Source organism: Protopterus annectens, chromosome 1.part1, assembly GCF_019279795.1.
Source record: "Protopterus annectens isolate FY-2018-M chromosome 1.part1, PAN1.0, whole genome shotgun sequence".
Lineage (NCBI taxonomy): Eukaryota > Metazoa > Chordata > Ceratodontiformes > Protopteridae > Protopterus > Protopterus annectens.
In genome coordinates, this window is record NC_056726.1 from 962980438 (window position 1) to 963001696 (window position 21259).

Consider the following 21259-nt stretch of genomic DNA (forward strand, 5'->3'; position numbering starts at 1 on the left):
TAGAAGAAAGTATTGTCCATAAACCACATATATTTAAACAGTGAAGAGGTGAATAAAGCATATTTATTCTGTAGGTGCAAAACTGATACAATTTACCAACTGAAAACATAATACATTCAAACTTTTATAAAGAATTCCAACGATTCTTGAAAACATTATGTACAAGTACATATTCAGTATTTACAAGATAAGGAAATAACAAAACACTACAAATACCCTTAGAAAACGGACACATATATTCAGTTAAATGACACATTTATACTTATTCAAAAGTATACAAAAAGAATTGGGTATATTATAAAATATGATACATGAATGTGCAGACAGACAGTGCAATAGCATACAATTATTTTTAGTCCTTACAATAGGATACTTTTCACAAAGTATATAACACATGGTAAACAGACCAAACCTCTTGGGCTACGAAGTTCAAAAAATCTTAAAGTTTAAGTCATGTCCAGTTGTAGCTCCCTGAAATAATGACTCACACTCTTTTTGATCCTGTAGTCAAGTCCATGCCCAAAACTCTTAGTCCAAGTGTTCAGTGGTATGTTAGTGCAAAATATTTTACTCTGCGCAAACTCCAAACAAATGTCTTATTTCCTGAACATCCTTTCCGATGTTTTCGTTACAGTGATGGCAGTGCTGGAAGAAGAACACTCAGGGAAGTATTCAGGCTTCTTGGCTGGGCAGAAGACACTATTCGGTTCAGTTTGTTTACTTCTGTTTGCCAGCTGGGAACTTTTTTTGCACTCATGTGGCGTCGTGTATGCTTTGTTAAGTGGTCACTGCGCATAAAGCGGCGATCACAAACTGTGCAGGCAAACTTCTTCTCTCCAGTGTGAGTTCTGCGATGCCGTGAAAGTTCATCAGAACGTGCAAATTTTTTGTCACAACCATCCCAGCTGCAGCTAAATGGCTTTTCTCCTATAAAGGAAAAAATACAAACAGATCAATATGTATTAAATCATAAGAGATCTATTTCTTTATGAAATGTCATGACAGAGGAAAAAACATTCATTTCTAAATTACCAACTTGCAATACCAAAAGATCGAATAAAAAGGGAATTCTGTCGCAAAAATCCAGTGACACCAAAGAAATTAAGAGGATGTAAGGGGCAAAGTCTGTCCACAGATGGCAGTTGAAAATGTTTAATACACCTTTTATTCTTTCACACATTGCTTTTACACATGTTTTACCTTGGATATGTACTGCATCCACATTTAGGCTTAAGCAGATCAACTTGAACACTTTGGCAGTAGGAATGCCCTTAGAATACCATCACAGGGAAAACAAATCTACCATGTGCTAGGCAGAGACTATAAAACATGTCAAAACTCTTCTTGGAAAGAATGTTCTGGCTGTAGAAAAATGGCCTTCTGATTGCAGAAACTGGAAAATTTATGGAAAGTTGACCATGCTATCTCTTCACAGTTGGCAATTGTTGATGCCAAGGTGATTAGGAAGTGGAAGGAACAATAAGTGGGTAGGCCAGTGATGGGCCTGATGTCTGGTGGTAGTTTGCCACCAGAAAAGCTGCCAACATAAAGGATGCATAAGAGAACTTACATCAGACCAAGCCCTTGAAAAGAGAAGGCAGTACCAAGAAAAAACAAACTGAATAGGAAACCTGACCTTTACAGCTAGAAATATGCTGTACAGCTAGAAATATGCTGGACTGGGAGAGAGAAGAGACTGGAAAACCCAACACTACAGCCTGGTAGAGCCTAAGACCTCATCTGATGCATTCCCCATGATGTAGTGCTCTCAGCCAAGACAAAAAAGATACTTACAGCCAAGACAAAAAAAGATACTTAAAGCCAGACTTGATTTAGTGGAAAAATAACTCTCCATAATCTTTGAACTGATATTCAGAGCATGGGAACAAGTTTCAAAAATACTGCGGACACTTGAAGTCAGATCTGGTATATTTCAGACTGCACTTCAAGACATGCAAACACAACAGCCTTCTGTAAAGAGACAGACTGCTGTATTTTGTAACATCTGTATATAAAGACAAAAGAGCATTAGATAAAAGTGTTGTGTATCCTATCGATACTAAACCAGCCCCATGTACTACAGAATTCTGAAAAATAGCTTAAATAGCCCATGTTCATTCACACCTTTCTGTATTTAGATAGTCTATGTCACTCACCTCACTTTGACAGATTAATTGGTCTCTATCTCTGTAATCCCAATTGGTCTCTACTTCTGTATTACACAATCCTAATTGGATTGGTCTCTACCTCTGTATTACACAATCCTTGCCTAAAGAATGTAAACAAGAGTAAAAAATGAAGTGTTGGCAGAGTTAGCACATAGTAATAAAGGAAGGCATAATAAAGAATCAGAACGCAATTCAAAACGTTTGCTGTACTGCTTAAACATACTTACTAATATCTGAGTCACGGCTGAAAAGGGTCCAAAGACCAGACCATTTACATGTAGACCAAAATCTATGCACAGATATCGCATAAAACTTCTGACCTTAATGTGTCTACCACCAGATTCACGCATGTTGGCACACCTAATGATGTTCCTGTTAAATCTGTATGTAGACTAACCTTGTGCTAGTGGCAAACGCAGCATTTAAATTGCACACATTAGCTAAATTCAAAACACTCTGGAGGCTACTGCATTTTATAACACTTTTTGTAGCAGCAAAAACAATTTAAATTTGAGTTTAACCTATTTTTCTGTTTTATCATGCCCCATTACGTTATTTGCCAAGTACTGCTTAATGTCCCAGTGCTCATATATAGTACGGGTATTGCTTGGCTACGCTATCAAGAAAACAAACCATACACACAAGAAGCTGTCAGCTGCTGACTACATGAAGACGGGACATTCCAAACTACTCAAAAGTTAGCAAAAGGAGTGTAAAGGCAAGGGGCATTTTTGGGAGGGCTGTTCTAGAAGCACACAGTAGAATCCTTGCAAGGTTTTTTTTTTTTTTTTTTTTTTTTTTAAATACACACATGAATAAAAGTAAGGCGAGGGTTAGTGGAAAAATACACAGGAATAAAAGTAAAGTGAGGGTTAGTAGATTCAGTTTAGGTGTACACAAAGACCGACACAGAGCGTCCCATCACAAATGCCAGTAACAAACTTGATATTTACTTCTCTTCGGTTTAAATTATAATATGTGGTGAACATTCAGCCAACAACAAACTGAAGGAGTGAACATGTCCCACACCTAAAAAGGCACTGGTTATGAAACCCAGAAATCAGATCAACCAAGACTTCAGTAAGAGATGCAAGTATGAGCTAATAAAGAAAAGTAAATACAAACTCTAGGCCTGCCACTTCTTTCGGCTGCTTCCGTTAGCGATCAACTGTTTCCATTTCCTCCTGTCCTCTGCATCTTGCTCTGTCACACCAACCACCTGCATGTCCTCTCTCACCACATCCATAAACCTTAACTTAGGCCTTCCTCTTTTCATGTTACCTGGCAGCTTCATCCTTAGCATCTTTTTCCCCAATATACTCAGCATCCCTCCTCAGCACATGTCCAAACCAATGTAATCTTGCCTCTGGCTTTGTCTCCAAACCTTCCAACCTGGGCCAACCCTCTAATATACTTATTCCTAATCCTGTCCATCCTCGTCACACCCAGTGCAAATCTTAACATCTTCAACTCTGCCACGTCAAGCTCTGTGCTCTGACCCCTGTCTTTTTGTCAATGCCACTGTCTCCAACCCGTATAACATAACTGGTCTCACTACCCTCTTGTAGACCTTCCCTTTCACTCTTACTGGTACTAGTCTGTCACAAATCATTCCTGACACTCTTCTCCACCCACTCCATCCTGCCTGTACACTCCTTTACCTCTCTCCCACACTCACCATTACTCTAGGCCTGCCACTATATGTAGGAAAAGGGCAAAGAGCTGCACATTTCCTGGTGTTAGTCACTATTTGGTACTTACTACCTAGGCGTCACAACGTTATCCACTTAAGATTTTGTTGTCGTACACATCGATGGGTACGACAAACACAGTATGTAAAACTGAAACAGAAAATTTGTCTTGCAGTGATACATCAAAATAATCAAATTACCTATACAAACAGAAAAGTCTTACTCTGACATTTAAGGTCTGTGCTCCTCTCCACTCCAAATATGGACTCCCCTTTCATGGTTTAAGTGAAAACAAAAATATTACATACTGTAGAATTCAACATATATGGGCCACGAGGTGTGGGATGCAAAACGGCTGCAGCTTTCATTACTTGCTGTATTCGTGACAAATCAACCAACCAAAGCCCAGCATGCAAGGATATCCTGGCTAGTTAAACCTTTGGAGTGCTGACAGGTAGGTAACCCGATGACATTCTGTGGTTTAACTATCCAGTTCACTCAAACAGACTTTAAGTACAGGCACTACTGCAGCCGCTGCCTCACTGAACTTTGAACCTTCTGTTTAGTTTCGTGCCGTGGTGCTTTCTGTGCAGAATCTGCATGCCCACCATAGGTCTGCACAGACTTTCCACTTTCCTCCCACTTCCCAAACACATGCAAAAAAGTTGAATGTCTGTGCATGTGTTTGTCGGTGAAGGACTGGCATCCCATCCAAGGACTGGTAAAATCTTTCCTATGCCCAATTCTTGTCAAAATAGACAAACTCCCATGCAGACCTAAAGAGGACAAAGCAGGTCATCAACAAATGAATGACCAAATTTAAAGAGTGTCACTATACAATCTTTTATACAAACTGTGTGGAAAAAATGGTATTCAAAGAGAAACCAGGATGGGAATCATGTAACTGAACATAGAATATATACCAAAGCAGAGAACTAGGTGGACTCTGCTATGGTCAATCCCACCAAAAGCCTGGTCAGAACACAACAAATGGAGATCAGGGAGTATGGGAGTATGGGAGAGCCCCCCCCCCCCCAAGTAAACCACATTTCCTACGAAGCCTGTCAGTTTAGTCTCACCCACATATTTAATGTAACTTTCCACAACTTTGGTGAAATCACACTAAATCCCACCTCCTTAAAAAACACACAGGAAACAAAAGTGCAGGACCTAAATTATCATGTTGCACGAGTAAAAAGCCATGCACACAGAAATCTGCACAGAAGAAAATTTGAAAATCACATTCTTACTACAGGAATAAATACATTCACAATCTACAAAATAAGGCTGACTCAGTGATGGCACCATTATGCCTTACATCCTAGTATATAAAAAAAAAAAAAAAAAAAACAAAACACACATCATTTTACACTTACCTGTGTGTGTACGAAGATGTGCTTTAAGGTGAGAACTTTTGAAATATGTTTTTCTACATCCTGTGAAGTTGCAAACATAATTTCTTCTCCTAGAAAAGTCCATCTGTGGTGCACAGTTGTGTCCAGAAGCAACTAACACAGGTGCTGGAGCAAGAGGCAACAGCTTCGTATTTCCAACGGTCATAACGCCATGCTGGTTTTGCTGGGAAGCTGAAACAGTTGGTCGTGGCAAGACTAACATCACCGTACCCTGGGGCACAGAAGGTCCCATGAACACAGGGGCTGCTGGAGGCAATACAGGTTTAACTGGTACAGGAGTCTGAACAGAAGCTTTTAGGACAGCAGAAATCATGTTACCCTGCCCACTTAGTGGTATCATCTGGCAAATAACAGGAGGACTGGAAACTGGACCAGCAAGCAATGGACTACTGATAGGAGGAGTTGAAACTGACAACGAACAGCGAGTTTTATTTAGAGTTTCACTGACATTACACTTCTGAACTGTAGCAATTTCTGTCTGCTCATTTTCACAGTTACCTGAACTCATGCTGTCCAATGTATTAGGTTTGTTGTCCACTTTGTGGCTTGTGACATCAGCGGTCAATCTTTCAAATACACTGTTGCACTGTTTCTCTTTCTGGGAGCTGGTTTCAGTTTTGGAACCTGTACAACTCGGAATGTGAAGGCAGACAGAACTGTCAGCTGTATGACGTATCACACTGGTTGCCATGGATCTACAGTGTGGAGGTACAGGTAGGGTTGGCTTTGGACCACATGGTGACTGCATAGTTAAAGTACTTGACTTCACAACAGATGACAAGCTCTTAACTGAAGTAGCAGAAGAGACAGATGAATCTGCCACAATTGCTGCAGGTCTGGTACATGCAATCTGTCCAGTTGGAACCATGGCTGCAGTTGGTTCAACAAAATTAGGGCTGTGTGGTGGCGTCATGCACTGTAAATGAAACCAAAACAAAAGTTAACACTACACACTGAACCGGTATTTTTACTTTTAAAATATTTAAGCAAAGTTTTTTGTTGCGAGTTTGCAGGGGTGGAACACCATTTACATCTCTGAAAGCACCACCACTGTAAGACAACCACACATTCAGTGCACTGGTGGCAATTCTGCCAAAGCCAGCTTTTAGTGCAAGAACTCAAAATTCCATACCATTCCAAGCACACGCACAATTTTCCTTTGGCAGTAGGTAGGCAACATAAGTTGGTGCTCTTTTACCACCAACCAGTTAGCTAGAACACAGTTTATACCTCAGACTTAGTACAGACTATAGCAAGTTCAATTTATTAGTGGCAAGCGAATCATCCCCTCCCCCAGAGAGTAGTAGTGTACATTTGTCCTCCCCCACACATGGGACAGTAGTAGTGTACATTTGTCCTCAATCCTTGAAGCACTGGTTATATTAACAGAATTTTTCCAACCATTAAGTAAAGGAGAAGCTAATGCCTCCCTCTAGTTTTGGTACATCCATAAATAAAATGGTGGGACTAAAATTATTCTTCTAGAATATATGCCTTTTCTCTCCCTCTGAAGCAAATATTCTTGGCTACCACTGCCATCTAAAAAAAAAAAAAAAAAAAAAAACGCAAATTCAAGAGTCCCTCAAAGCGGTCATTCCACCTCCCTATATCACCACCACTTAAGATAGATGCTCTTGCCAAAAAATACCCGAGCAAAGCCCCTCCTCCCTTCTTTAAAACCTGAAGAAATTTCCCATTGCCTTGATGAACTTTATAAAGCCTGGGCCTTCATTTCAGCAACTGCAACAGCTGTTCGTACCAACTGGTCAAATCTGGAGACCCTCCATACCTACTGGTAACTTTACAGACACTTTTTTTTTTTAATTCCTTTTCATTCCTGCTTCCTTTACTGCTGATGTACACCAGTGGGTCCCAGGACTACCAGTGGGACAAACGGATGATACTACCTTCTGTCCACAGCTCCTTGCTGCCACCTCAAGTCAGCCTTTCCAGAGGGTCCCAGGACTACCAGTGGGACAAACGGATGATACTACCTTATGTCCACAGCTCCTTGCTGCCACCTCAAGTCAGCCTTTCCAGAGATTAGGACCTTTTGAGTACATGGCAGAAGGCTTTCCAGGGGTGGGAACTGAAATTTGCATACTGACACAGAGATCAACAGCTATGATCTATAAGGCTCCAATATTTTGTAAAAGTAAAATGTACCATATCCCTTGCATTACTTGCATATGCTAAATTGTAGCACCTGCCTGTAGTACTTGTTTTTTTTTTAGCTGCAAGCTTCATCCAAGCAGTATAAAATCAGCAATCTGACAGAGATATGGAGTACTCCAGTGCTATGCAAACATTCATGCTGGTGCAAAATTCAAGCTCTGGCAACACATGCACTCCACAACCTCATGACCAAACACAACAGGCCAAGTCCACTTAACCGGAGATGCAAGAAAAATAATGTTCCAGTCTTTCTTGTGAGCAGACTGAACTGGATACCACCTGCTGTGAAGACTACAACATAGTACGTCTGAAGTAAAAAATTAAGCATCATATAATGGAAAAAATTAAGCATCATATAATGGCCATGCAGAATGCCAGACTGCATGTGAAATATAGTTTAAAGAAAGCTCCAAATCACACAAGGTCACAACATACATACCCAATACAGGAATCACAACATACACAACTAATACAGGAATCCCAGTCAGTCTAAACACTTTTGTTTAGCTTTCCAAGTAACACCAATTCCTTTACTAGGCTGTTCAGTGACATGATGTCAGAAGAATCACTACACAAGAAACAGGGTTCTGGTCTGTACCATAACGTTAACTGTACAGAGGCAAACCAGAAGGCTTCTTAGTAGAGTTTGCAAACCAAAACTGCTTTGCACTTCAGTTTACTGCTTTGAGTGCTATTATCTTATTTGTAGATATTGCCTTTAAAAAAAAGTCACTCTAAAAGGTCCCCAATACTTGAAATTGTCTTGGCAAGGTAGTTGCTTTGTTGTAGCGTTACACCCAGAAGCAATCTTGTTTTTTTTTTTTTTTTACATCAAGAGGTTAGCAGTACCTTGTACAGACAAATGCCCAAAAAGTAGATGGTATCTATAAAACTACCCTTAGAACTGAAACCTGTAACTTAATGTGGCTACAGCAAAGCCACTGCATGGAGGCAAGCTTTAGTTTGCACATTAAGCAGCATTACTACCAAACCTTAGCACAATCTAACCTAGTCTAGTGAGACCACCGAAAGAGACATCTGTATAACCCAGTCCACAACCTACAGTAACTCACCCAAGTACAGGTCCGGACAACAGATCTGAAATTTCCAAAATGCCTCTGTAGCCAGCTTGGTAGATAGGGGCATCCTGAAAACAATGTAGCAATCGTCTCATGTTCACAGACAAATTTAATCCTTAGACAGTATGTGAGAGATGCAGGTGCAGTGTTTCACTGGGGGTGAAATGTTGTATACACACAAGTCACTACACCTCAGGTATCAGTAGGACCCTAACATAGTCCATGGTTTGACTCTATTATAGTCCATGTGGACATTAATAACCAGAGATGTACTTCCTACACTACACGACAAGAAACACTGTTGACCTTTCATATGTGCATTCTACCTTCACTGGATGAGGCCACATTACGAACAAGATACCAGACCAATAATTGACCTAATTTCTGGCGTCTTTCCAAGGGGATTCAATCAGCACAGGAGGACATTGTTAACAAACCACATTGCAAATGGTGTGCACCAGTCTCCCCTAGGATTTAGAATATTGGCTAAACTTTACTCACCCTCTTACGGCCTTTTTTTTGGGGCAATGCCAAATTGACAAATCTACCAACATAGCTAGTGCTCAAAGCTAACAAGAAACCCCACACCTTACAAGCTCTCCTCACTCTGGCGAGTACATCTGTGCTGTTACAGAAACGTGGTTTAAACCCACAGAACATCTGGCATTGCTAAGCTTCGACACACTATAAAGGAGAACACTGCAACCCCAGTGTCACATCTTCACTGGTGATGTCGAACCAGAAAGCTGCATCTTCTAAACAAAAATCAACTCAGTAACCTGAGCAAACCATACAAACAGTTAGGAACTATTTCAAAGCAAACTACATCCTATTAAGAGATATATCCTATTAAGAGATACAAAATTCAATGCCTTCCCAAGCCCCTCCTTACCAACCCCCAAGTTCGCAGCAACTTGTATGGAACTCTTTTTTTTTTTTTTTTTTTTTTTTTGTAAAAACACAACACACATTGGTTAAGATTCCTAACCTTAACAGGGTATACAACAAAACAAAACGGCATGGCTAAAATCAGGAACAGCAACTCCCATAATAATAGGAGGAGTTCTAAGTCCCACAAGGCCAATTACATGACCAACAATTGGCTAAGCTTCTGGTGTCATTCTAAGGGGATTCAGTATCTGTCTGCCTGGGATGACATGATCGACAAACCACGAAGCTTTGCCAGAGATGGCCTGCACCTGTTGTCCTTCAGATTCTGGATACTGGCTAAGGCTCTTGCCACCCCTACAGTGCCTTTTTTAGGCAAGATTCAAATGACAAATTCACCAACATAACAAGTACAAGCAAGCAAAATTTGAGGGTAATGCTACTAGATGCTAGAAGTCTAAACCTCAAAATGCACTCACTCGAGGCGCTCCTTAAAAATGGGAGAACATAGACATCTGTGCAGTGAGAGAGACTTGGTTCAAGGCTCCAGAGAGCTACACAACTGCACTAAAAAAAAAAAAAAAAAAAAAAAAAATAATAAATAAAAAAGCTAGTTACGAAAACGAAACGCCACCGATCTTGAAGACAACCACAAAGCATTCTATAGCTATGTCAAGAATCTCAATGGCACTAAATATACACAACCAACTGATATTGCAAACATCCTGGCAGATGGATTCAGTGCTAACTTTACCCCTCTCTCATCCCTAAAGGGCCCATCTCTATACTAGAAGAATGCAAAGTTCCTGTAATCACGGCTACACAGGTAAAAACAAACACTCTCTAAAGCCAAAAAACACAGCATCCATGGGACCCAACATCCCAGGCTGCATTCTACATGAACTACAGAACGAACTGGTACCCCACCTAAGTACCATGTTCAATCATAGCCTCACCTCAGCCTTTGTGCCCACTGAATGGCGCACAGCAACAGTTATCCCACTCCACAAATGGGAGCCACTACAGACCCCAGGAACTACCACCCCATTAGCCTGACGAGCCTGGTCTGCAAGGCTATGGAAAGTACAGTTTTGTACCTACCATAAATGTAGATGTCCGATAGGTATGCATCTTGCAGTCATAACATATGGGTTGTCCTGCCTCAGGCAGCCCTTCAGTCGGCCGGATTCCAAAGTCTGGGTCTGGCCTCGGCTGATGTCGCATTTTCCCCGACGTCAGGGCGTCTGGGGTATAAAAGCATCAGCCGACGCCATTTTCCTCAGTTTTTCTTGCCCCAGATGCCAGGTGCCCTCTAGGAAGGCTAAATTTGGATAAATGCTGAAAAGTTCCAAACATATGCAAATTATACACATGTATAAAACAAACAAATACACCATAATAGATTCCCCCAGCTAGCTGAAAGAGGGGTAAGCACCCTAGGAATACCACAGAGGGGAAGGAGGGTGGGTAATCCTGACTGCAGATGCATACCTATCCATGGCTGGCCTTAGGCATAGGCGAACTAGGCGACCGCCTAGGGCGCCGTAAAAGCCAGCCTCTTAAAGGGCGCATTTTTCATTTATTTTGATTAGCAAAGTTTGCGCTCTTCTCGTCGCCCTGCTGAAATGTAACCGGAAGCCGGAACTATGGGGACGAGGTGAGCGCCCTCCCACTTACAGCTGCAAGTTGGCTAGAACAGCTTCAGAAGAGAAAAACTTACTTTGCGGTTCGAGTCTCCAAACTTTTAGATTCCCGCGTGGCCCCTTTAATTTTCTGTTTTTGTTTTCTAAACCCCTGACGTTAGCACACGCAGGATGTGCGAAATAGCTTCAGCTCCTGCAGAGTGCAGACCGGTCTGAGAGCACATGTTTCTTCCCCAGGCCAGCTTCTGAGGTAAAAAATGCTTCTTTTATTTACTTACAGCTGCAGACAGAAGAAACTTTTCTTATTTTTAGTGACACTCTATCCTGGTGAAAAATAAGAAAAGGCTGCACTGCCATTAATGCCTGTAAGACGTTAGCACACGCAGGATGTGCGAAACAGCTTCAGCTCCTGCAGAGTGCAGACCGGTCTGAGAGCACATGTTTCTTCCCCAGGCCAGCTTCCGAGGTAAAAAATGCTTCTTTTATTTACTTACAGCTGCAGACAGAAGAAACTTTACTTATTTTTTAGTGACACTCTATCCTGGTGAAAAATAAGAAAAGGCTGCACTGCCATTAATGCCTGTAACTCAGATACTCTTCTTGCTGAAGTGATTGCCAGAAGGAATGCAGTTTTCCAAGATAAAAAACTGTAGGTCTGCTGATGCTGCTGGTTCAAAAGGAGGTAGTGTCAGTTTTTCCAGCACAAAATTGAGATCCCATGCAGGTAGAGGGGGTCTTCTTGGAGGTTTAACATTTTTGATCCCTCTCAAAAATTGTCTGAGAAGAGGGTGTGAGAAGATAGGTGGATCCATAATGTATTCTGCTGAAATTGCTGAAGCATGAATCTTAATGGAAGAATAAGACAGGCCATTGTGGAACAGTTCTGCTAAGTATTCTAGGATGTGTGCTAGGTTTGCCATGACATCTGTGCCCTTTGATGTGCTCCAAAGGAGAAATCTCTTCCATTTAGCTGAGCTGACCTTGTGGAAGGTCTGCGAGCCTCCAGGATAATGTCCTTCACCCTCTGAGATAAAACAGATTGGTTGGGTTTTAAGGAATTTTCCAGGCAGTTAGCTGCAATGTTTTCAAGTTGGGATGCAGGGTCTTGAAATTGTTCTGCGTTAGAAGAAGAGGCCATAGGGGAAGAGGCTATGAATTTGCCTGAGACATGCTTCTCAATAGTGGGTACCAGTGTTGTCTTGGCCAGTCCGGAGCTATTAGTATCACTTTTGGCTGTTCCTCCCTGATCTTCAGTAGAACCTTGTACATCAATGGGAGAGGTGGAAAGGCATATACTGTTAGGGCATTCCAGCTGAAAGAGAGAGAGTCCACCCTCCATGCTTGTGGGTGGTATGTCCTTGAGCAGAATGTCTTCAGTTGGTGGTTGAGTGGGGAGGCGAACAGATCTATCTCTGGCATTCCCCATGTCTTTGTTATGAGTTTGAAGATGTCCGGATGCAGCATCCACTCGTGTGCATCCATGGTAGTTCTGCTTAAGCTGTCTGCTAGTGTATTTTCTTTTCCTGGTACGAATTTTGCCTGCAGCTGGATATTGAGATTCAGGCATAGGTTCCACAGATTCATAGCCATCCGGCATATAGGGTAGGAATGTGTGCCTCCCTGTTTGTTTATGTACCACATGACCATGGTGTTGTCTGTCCTTATTAACAGATGTCCTTGCTAGAGGAAGGGTCTGAATGCCTCGATTGCATGCCTCACTGCCAGCATTTCCTTTTGGTTTATGTGCATGCTTTTCTGTCCTTGAGGCCATAGGCCTTGGATCCGTTTGTCCTCCATGTGTGCTCCCCATCCTCGGTCTGAGGCATCCGTGGTGATGGTTTGCCTTATTTTGGTTTGTTGAAAGGCAACCCTCTGTTGGACTGGCAGGCCTGAGCCCACCACAGGAATTCCTTTTGAAGGCATGGAATGATCGGTATGATGGTTTCTAGACTGTGACTGTGTTGAGACCATACATTCCTTAGGTACCATTGTAATTTCCTCATATGCAACCTGGCATGTCGAATTAAAATTATGCAGGATGCCATGTAACCCAGGGCCTGCAAGACTTTCCTTGCAGTAAGCTGAGTTTGTCTTGTCAGAATCATGAAGTAATCTGGAAGTTGTTTTTGTTTTTCTTCTGTGAGAAAAGCCATCTGGGTGATTGTGTCCAGATCCGCACCCAAAAAGGTTATCCTTTGGGATGGTACTAGTCTTGACTTTTGGATGTTGACTGTGTATCCCAAGGTCTGTAGCAGGTGTATGGCATAGGCCAAGTACTTTAACAATTTTTTTCTTGTTGTCCGCTTGTATTAGGCAGTCGTCCAGGTAAGGATAAATTTGAATTCCCTGAAGTCTGCAGTGTGCAATTACTGATGCCAGGCATTTCGTGAATACTCTGGGTGCAGTAGATAAGCCAAAGGGCAATGCTGAGAATTGATAATGCTCTGATCCTGCAAGAAATCTGAGGTGTCTTCTGCAATCTGGTCGGATAGGGACATGCAGGTATGCCTCCTTGAGATCTAGAGTCACCAGCCAAGACTCCTTGCCCAACATGGGAAGAAGTTGCTGTAGGGTCAGCATTTTGAATTTTGGCACAATGAGATAAGTGTTCAGTGCGGACAGGTCGAGAGTAGGCCTCCATTGGTTTTCTTTTCTTGGTACAAGGAATAGTCTGGAGTAAAATCCTTGGCCTTGTTCTGTACATGGCACCCTTTCTATAGCTTTCATCTGAAGTAAATTGCTGATTTGTCTTAAAGCCTCTGCCTTCTGGTTTGGAGGAAGGTTTGGCATTCCGCTTCTTTTTGGCAAAGTGTGGAAGTGAAACCTGTATCCTTTGTCTATTATTTGCAGTGTCCATGTATCCTTTGTAATGCAATGCCAGTTGTTTGAGAATAAAGCCAGCTTTCCACCCAAGGGTGCTTCCAGTTGATCCCTGGTAGGCAGAATCAGAGTCAAGTAATTTGGTCTGTCCTGTAGTAGTGGTTGTAGTTGTAGCTGTTGTACTACTCCTCTGGTTGGCAGGCTGCCACTGACGGCCTCTGTAGGGGCCCTTCGATTGATCTCTGCCTCTAGGGCGCCTGTTCCTGCCTCTGTGCTCTGGAGGAGTCTGGAAAGGACCAACTCTTTGTAGGCCAGTTTCTGCTGAACCTCGGAGGTTGAACTTGCAGGAAATTTTTAACTGTTTGCAAAGATTTTGCTTTTTCTTCAACCTTCTTTAGAATCTCCTGTGCAGGGGAGCCAAATAAATTTTGTTTCTCCATTGGAGCAGAGGAGTTTAGCCTTGACATGGTCTGGCAAAGACTGCTCCTTCAGCCAGGCATGCCTACGAATAACTGCCCCAGTCAATAGCTGATCTAAATGAAGCCTCCAGTGCATCATAGCCACATTTTAAAAAATGATTACTAACCTGTTGTGAGTTGTGTACCAAATCCTGAAGGGATTTACGGTCTAAGGGTTCAGGAGAAGAAAGTTTCTTATTCAGCTGATCTAACAAAAATTCTTGGTACTGTATCATATGGAATTGACAGTTTAATGCCCTGGCAGAAAGAGTAGCAGATGTATAAACCTTTTTTCCCCATCTCTCTAATGCTCTAGACTCTCTTTCAGAGGGTAGGGGGTTTTGGGCAGTAGCGGCTGCAACCCCTTTAGGGCCCTGAGAAATAGTTTCTGGGTCTGCAGCATGGCCTTTATAGAGGTGGAAGTGAGAATCCGGGACCCTGTAATATCTGTCAGGTTTGGCAGGGGCCGGAGGAAGAGAATCAGGTGCTGTACTGACATCATTGTACACATCATCAATTACAGTTAGAACAGGAGGTATAGCTAAGGGCCTATGCTGAGGCAAATGCAAAAAGGTCCTTAATCTTTTTCTAGAATCAGAGAAATCCTGACCTTGCCATTGAAAGTGCTCTCTCATGGAGTGTAAAGTCTCCCCAAAGGAAAATTCTTCAGGAGGGGAGGCCGAAGGGATAGATTCCTCTGCATCTGAATCCTCATAAGGTGAGTAGGCCCCTTCCTGGTGGTCTGACAAATCAGATCCATCCGTGGAGTAATCTGAGGAGTGAGGTTCAGAGGGGGCAGTCCTGGGCCTTTTGTCTGGAGGAGGTTGGGAGGCCCTGTCTGGGTGAGGTTGGGAACCCCTAATTAATGAGATAAGGTCCTCAGCAAGACTGAGGATCTGTGAACTAGAGGAAGGCCTCTGGGATGTAGATTTGGCAGGCAAAGCTTTTGAAAGTTTGGCAGCTTTAGCCCTGGTGAAGGCCTTAATAGACATAGAAGCTGGGGGCCTAGCTGCCCCACGTGCAGGGGTAGAAATGTCCAAAGGTATGGTGTCAGACAATTCCTGAACACTAGCTTCGGTAGGGAGTTCTGAAGCCGACTCAGCCAGGGCCTCTCTGGCCTCGGGGGTCGGAAGTATGATTTCGGTAGTAGGAACCGCCGTGGACTCGGTTTCGGCCGAAACAGAGACACTCGCGGTAGGCCTAGCCGTGGTTTCAGCTGAAACCGCAGGCCGCGAGTGTCGGTCCCTTTCCTTGCGTTTTTTGACCATGTGCGAAGTCGGAGTCTCCGACGGCATTTTATAAGCAAAAGCGGATACAAAAAATTCCTCTGCAAACTCCGACCGATGTCCAAGAGTTCGTCGGTTGAAGGAGGCACAGGCTAAACAAGCTGATACGTCGTGGTCTGGGCCTAAGCAAGGAAGGCAGTAAGAATGGAAATCCTTATGAGGTATTTGTTTCCCAAAAGTTAAACAATTTACTTTAGAGTCCCCAACGGGGTACTTAGCTTTTTTCGAAGTCTTCGGTAGCAGAAATCTCTGGATCTGACCGACTGGCACTTGCGAACAGCTTCTGCTTCGGGCACCACGCGGCAAGGAAGACTGAGGAATGATGCTTTTATACCCCAGACGCCCTGACGTCGGGGAAAGTGCAACATCAGCCGAGGCCAGACCCACACTTTGGAACCCGGCCGACCGAAGGGCTGCCTGAGACAGGACAACCCATATGTTATGACTGCAGATGCATCCTTGAAGGACATCTTATAAACAGTGACATTGGTAATCTCCAAACTCTGGACCATACCCAGTTCAGGTTTGTAAAATGCAGATTATGTCTCCTAAACCTGTTGAAGCAGTCACCAAAGCCGTAGAAGAAGGTAAGGTGGTTCACACAGCCTATCTAGATCTCGCCAAGGCATGACACCATACCACCCCCCCCCACTCTGGAATTATAGATGAACTCACTAAACTAGGTATAAATCCCTATGCCACAAGATGGGTTGCCAACTGGCTCACTGACAGAACCCACACTGTGAAAGTAGCAGACCAAATCCAACTTCAGACCAGATATAATTAAGAGCAAGGCATCCAGGTCCAAGAAAGCCATAGTGACAATTTATTCTGCCCTTATCAGACCCATCATTGAATATAATGACCCATTTTGCATGTACCAGACCAAATGTAAGCAACAGTTGAAATGCCCACAAAGGCTCCTTACCAGAAGAATCCAGGGTATAAAACACATCATCCTAGTTACCGAGAGGTGATCTATGTCTGGTATACAAGGCATCCTTGGATGCAGCTCTGATGGACCTATTGCACATCTACAAAATGAACAACATCAGAACCACTGGATCCAAAGACATGAATTTTAAGACAGGCTGGTGAGACAGATGCGGCTCAGAGGTTCCCCAGGCTCTGGCACAGGCTTCCCATCCATGTGAAGCACAGGCCATCCTTAAGCCCATTTAAGCACAACCCTGACGGATAAGAAACCGGAAATTCACCCCAGTCTGGCCCTTATGCCCCCCCCACACACACACACACACACACACACACACACACACACACACACACACACACACACACACACACACAACCTCTAGAAACTTCATAACTAAACATATGCCCTCCAGATAAACATAGGGACACAAATGGGTTGGGATGCATAGATAAGCTTATAATGGCCATGGACCTTGTTAGCCTAGTACATACCTATGAACTTAAGAATGAGAATGCTGCAGACATATACCTACCCACCCACACATGCATGAGAAGAAAGCAGGCAAAGGAAAGAAACAATCCTGAAAAGGACACAATCTCAAAACACCCGACTGCTCTGGACCCAGGGGCAAACATTATCATGAGTCCGGAAGGTGGGCAAAGATGCACATTCTGTACTGCTGGTCTTCAGCATTCCAAACTTGGATTTGCTCAAGCTGAGTATCAGATACTCAGCCTTGTAACTGTGAACCACTCAGACACCTTTTCACCCATGAACAAATACATTAATAAATGTAAAATGTTCCAAAATGGACTGTATCTAATGAAATTCAGTGAAGTGCCCTTAGTTTCAAAATTCTCCCTAGACAGTTAAAATAAAAGGCTCACTGAGCAGTTAAAATAAAAGGCACACAAACAAAATGAAATAAAGTCCTTCATATTGAAAACTACAAAGCCTGTATGCATTTTTTTCTGGTGCATGTCAGGATTTTCATTGCAGGGTAGTATCTATTTAAAATGCTATCACTCAGACCTGGAGCTATGAACACCTGAATTATTATTCCACAGTGGCTGGACAAACACGGTACAGTTTTAAGGGGGTGGGACATAAGAACTGCAACACTAAAATACTCATATGGCAACTAAATTATAGGTGAATTACACAACCTACAAAGCATATTACGGGTATGAAGAAAGAAGTGGGAGAAACTTGCAAACTGGGAATATGGAGTAAAAGTTATGGGTTTATAAGAGTTAATCTGAATATAAATTGAAAATTGATCCCGCCTTCTATTAGTACTCAATTTCTTGGCAAAAGTATTCCTTTTCTCTCACCACCCATTTTGGAAGCTGCACCTTCATTGGGATCACTTGTCATTTGACTTATACAATTAACACTCAACTTAACATGGAGTTTTTCAAAAAAGAGACAGCTGCATTAAGGTATTCCACTTCCGTCCAACGTACAACATCCATTTAAATATAGGGTAAAAACCCCTGCAGGAAGCAGTGTGTGAGGCCTGTCTCCTCAAAAGAAAACAGCTTTTCATTTTAGTTTGCCAGCTATGGATATTGGTACACTAGGTGCCAAGTGCCAAGCAAGTTCAAACATTTGAGTTATCATGTAAATGTAATTCTATTATCTTTTATAAAATACAGTTTAATTATCTTTATTAAAATAAAAACTCAAAATCTCTTCCTCTGTTTATCAAGATAAAGACAGGCTTTTTTGCGAGTCAGTAAATTGCTGAGCTAGTTTCAGATTACCTACCACATGCATGTTAATTATACAACTGCAGTGGTTATTAGCATTTTGGCTGTGTGCACCAGTTATTTTTGGGGTGTCTACATCAAGCTATCGTTTTTTATTAACTCATTTTCCAAAGTAAATAATCTGTTAAACTCTGGCCTATTATAGCGCAATGTAAATACATGAAACACAGAATTCATTACTACATGTTACACATAATGGACTCTTCTCTCCCAAGTCTCCCCTGCTAGTGAGCATGGCCAAGTTAAGCACTGAGAGGATCAAATTAAATACACACATTAAGCGCTTCACTGAAAACCGCCAAAAGTGAAATGAAGACAAATAAATTGCATTATATTTGGCAATTTACAAGATAAATAAAAATGAATTAAATTTTTAAGAAGGGAAGTGAATTTGACAGAGGCAAACTGTAAAAAAAAAAAAATGTTAATGCAAACTGATGTCAGTTTGTGTTCAGAAACATCTGTAAATGAATCCTTACCAATAAGGAAAGAGAATGGTAATCCCTTGATTCTGATGCAGCCTCACTATGGACCAAAGAATCACAAGAATCCGATGCTGGTGTTAATGGTCTTATTTTTAACACATCTCCTTTAAGTGTCCTCTGTCCCCATGCACTCATACAGAGAAGGGTCTCCACAGCTTCAATGTCATTCTGTTCTAAGGTACTACAAGTGGATCTTTCACTGTCGTGCCGTTTTCTCTCCAGTATGGATTCTATGAAGTCAACCTAAAAGAGAAACAAAGTATTAGTAATGGAAAGACAATACGCACCATTACTGTTACAGTGCTCTAAATAAATGGGCTATGAACATTTCTGCACCGAGAGTGCAATGTTAAATTTCTACCAGTCAACAAACAAGTGCAGGAAGTGGCCCCAGCCTTTAAAAAGCACTGAAAGCTCTGATAGTAAGCGAGCTGTTAACACCCATATACAAGGGAGCACTGGGTTCATATTAAGCAACCATCATCCTCCTATCTCCAAATATAGCCTTGGTGACGTCTTCTATTAGAATAGCCATGTGAACACTGCAAGCAAGCTTTTGCTTCTCCTCAGTACTTGGAAGCAGAAGCCAGTAATACCTCAAGCAGGGTAGACAGACAATTCACACTGCTCCAAGAACTACAAAAAGCAATAAATACCCCAAATGTGCATTTATTCTATTTAATAATGAGCACACATTCCTAAGCTTGAAATGGACTACTATGGCACAGATATAAATAAGATCAAATTAGTTACCTTTTCCAAATGTACATCCTACGCACACAGAAAGGGTGGTTTAACTATCGTTGGGCAGCACCAGCACCCCCCCCCCCCAAAAAAAAACCCACAGAGTTTGAAACTGAAAACGGTTCAAAAATTAGGGGGGGGGGGACTCGCCTACAAATCCAGCATTACTCATTATATTCAAATTCAAATCCAAATCCCACGGAATAATTGAGAAAAAATATGTAAAGCGTACACAGATTTGGTCAGAGGATCCATAACATTTCAGAATTAAAAAAAAATTTCAGAAGGACATCCGCCACAGTGTTTACATATGACATGAAAGTACAATTTTCTAATAATATTAATAACAGCTGCCTAGCGTCATAACTTACAAAGAAGAAATGAAGGATCTCAGTTACATTTTGCGCAATCCTAGGTGACAGGACTATAGAGTTACAATGATAAGAGGCTCAGTTCAGCTGCTATTATTTACTATCGAATAATTCCCAACCATATGAATATAAACATGTTAATGTACAGTACTTACTGTAGGATGATACTCCATTTCTGTATCCTGACAAGGAGAATAACTTCGCATTTCTGGTACCTGCCGCAGAACAAAGACACAAATACTGACTTAAAGCCAAAATATACTGCGAGTCTTTACATTTGCAATAACAAACCTCCTACATCGGGGAGGACCTAAACAACAGAGGCAGAATAACGCAAAATACACGAAAGCCTGGCGGGTTGTATTTTGCCGTCCAATAGAAAACAGGAGTGTGCAGCCTCCTAGCTAATCGTAGGCTTGGGAACGCGTGATCAGTGCATGATCGAGGCGTGATTGGATGCCAACTGGGCCGTGGCAGAGAAACAACGTGACGACGGAGTCAACGGTGTCAGAGTGAACCTGATGAACTCCCCTCTGGAAACTGGGGGAAAGGTTGCCGGCAGTGCGCTTGCTGCAGCAAGAAGGGGTGGGGCTAGTACAGCCAGCTGGGGGAAGCCTTAGCTTTTCGTTACTGAGAGCGCATAGCAGAGTGGAGACATGAGGGGGAAGGAGAGGGGAGTGGCTGCACTCTGCTGCGTGACTGGAAGATGCTGTGTCCTCGGATAACTTTTTGAGTCTGCGAAAATGACGTATTCCGAGACTGAGAGAGTAAACTTGCGGAAAGAAAGACTTTCGGTGGCTCAGTCGCAGTTATATTATTAGGCTTATGCTTGACTGAGTTGTCAAACTTATCTCCAGTAAGACTTTTTAATTTATGTATTTTGTGGAAGGAGTACAAGTTGACAGCTCTGGATGTTAAATAATAAGGGTAACTGCAGTGTATGTAAAACTGGTAAACAGTATATCCGCAGTGCAGATTTGAAACCAAGATTATTGTGAAATGCTCATAGTCTTCAAACGGCGCAGTCAAAACCCAAGCATACAAACTTGTGCGCATTTTCAATGTATTAACGGTTTTTACTTGATGTGAGCCTTCAGTATATCCTCAGAAGTTTTCATACTTGACTGCGATTCTTTACGTGTTACACCGTTATGTAAAGTGTCTGTAGTGTTGTTTAGAAAACTGTCTTTTTATTTACTGGATTACAGTTAGCTGAAACCAGGGGTGTGGCCAGAAGTGTACCTTTTTTTACTCACAGCTAATGTTGTTCTCCCCAGCACCCACCTATCATTTAAAACATTTACTCAACTCTCAAAATGCTACGCCCAGA

At 42.2% G+C, this 21259-nt stretch overlaps 1 protein-coding gene across 1 annotated transcript; it reads right to left on the bottom strand.

Annotated features, from left to right (window-relative positions):
* Positions 1–43: 43 nt before the first annotated feature.
* Positions 44–20258, bottom strand: KLF11 (Kruppel like factor 11). Its single transcript, XM_044079237.1, has 4 exons — positions 20085–20258; positions 18809–19057; positions 5236–6190; positions 44–927 (listed from the first exon to the last, which is right to left on the bottom strand). Exons 1-4 carry the CDS (start codon positions 20133–20135, stop codon positions 629–631), a joined length of 1554 nt encoding a protein of 517 aa, XP_043935172.1. The 5' UTR covers positions 20136–20258; the 3' UTR covers positions 44–628.
* Between the last annotated feature and the right edge of the window lie 1001 nt (positions 20259–21259).

What these genes read in the sequence shown, in the direction of transcription:
- KLF11 (XM_044079237.1), bottom strand. Translation starts at nt 20,135, where the DNA reads ATGCGAAGTTATTCTCCTTGTCAGGATACAGAAATGGAGTATCATCCT. An exon ending in AAATGGAGTATCATCCTACA is followed by an intron (nt 19,058 to 20,084) that starts GTAAGTACTGTA and finishes TTTCTCTTTTAG; the next exon opens with GTTGACTTCATAGAATCCAT. An exon ending in ACATCTTCGTACACACACAG is followed by an intron (nt 928 to 5,235) that starts GTAAGTGTAAAA and finishes TTTCCTTTATAG; the next exon opens with GAGAAAAGCCATTTAGCTGC.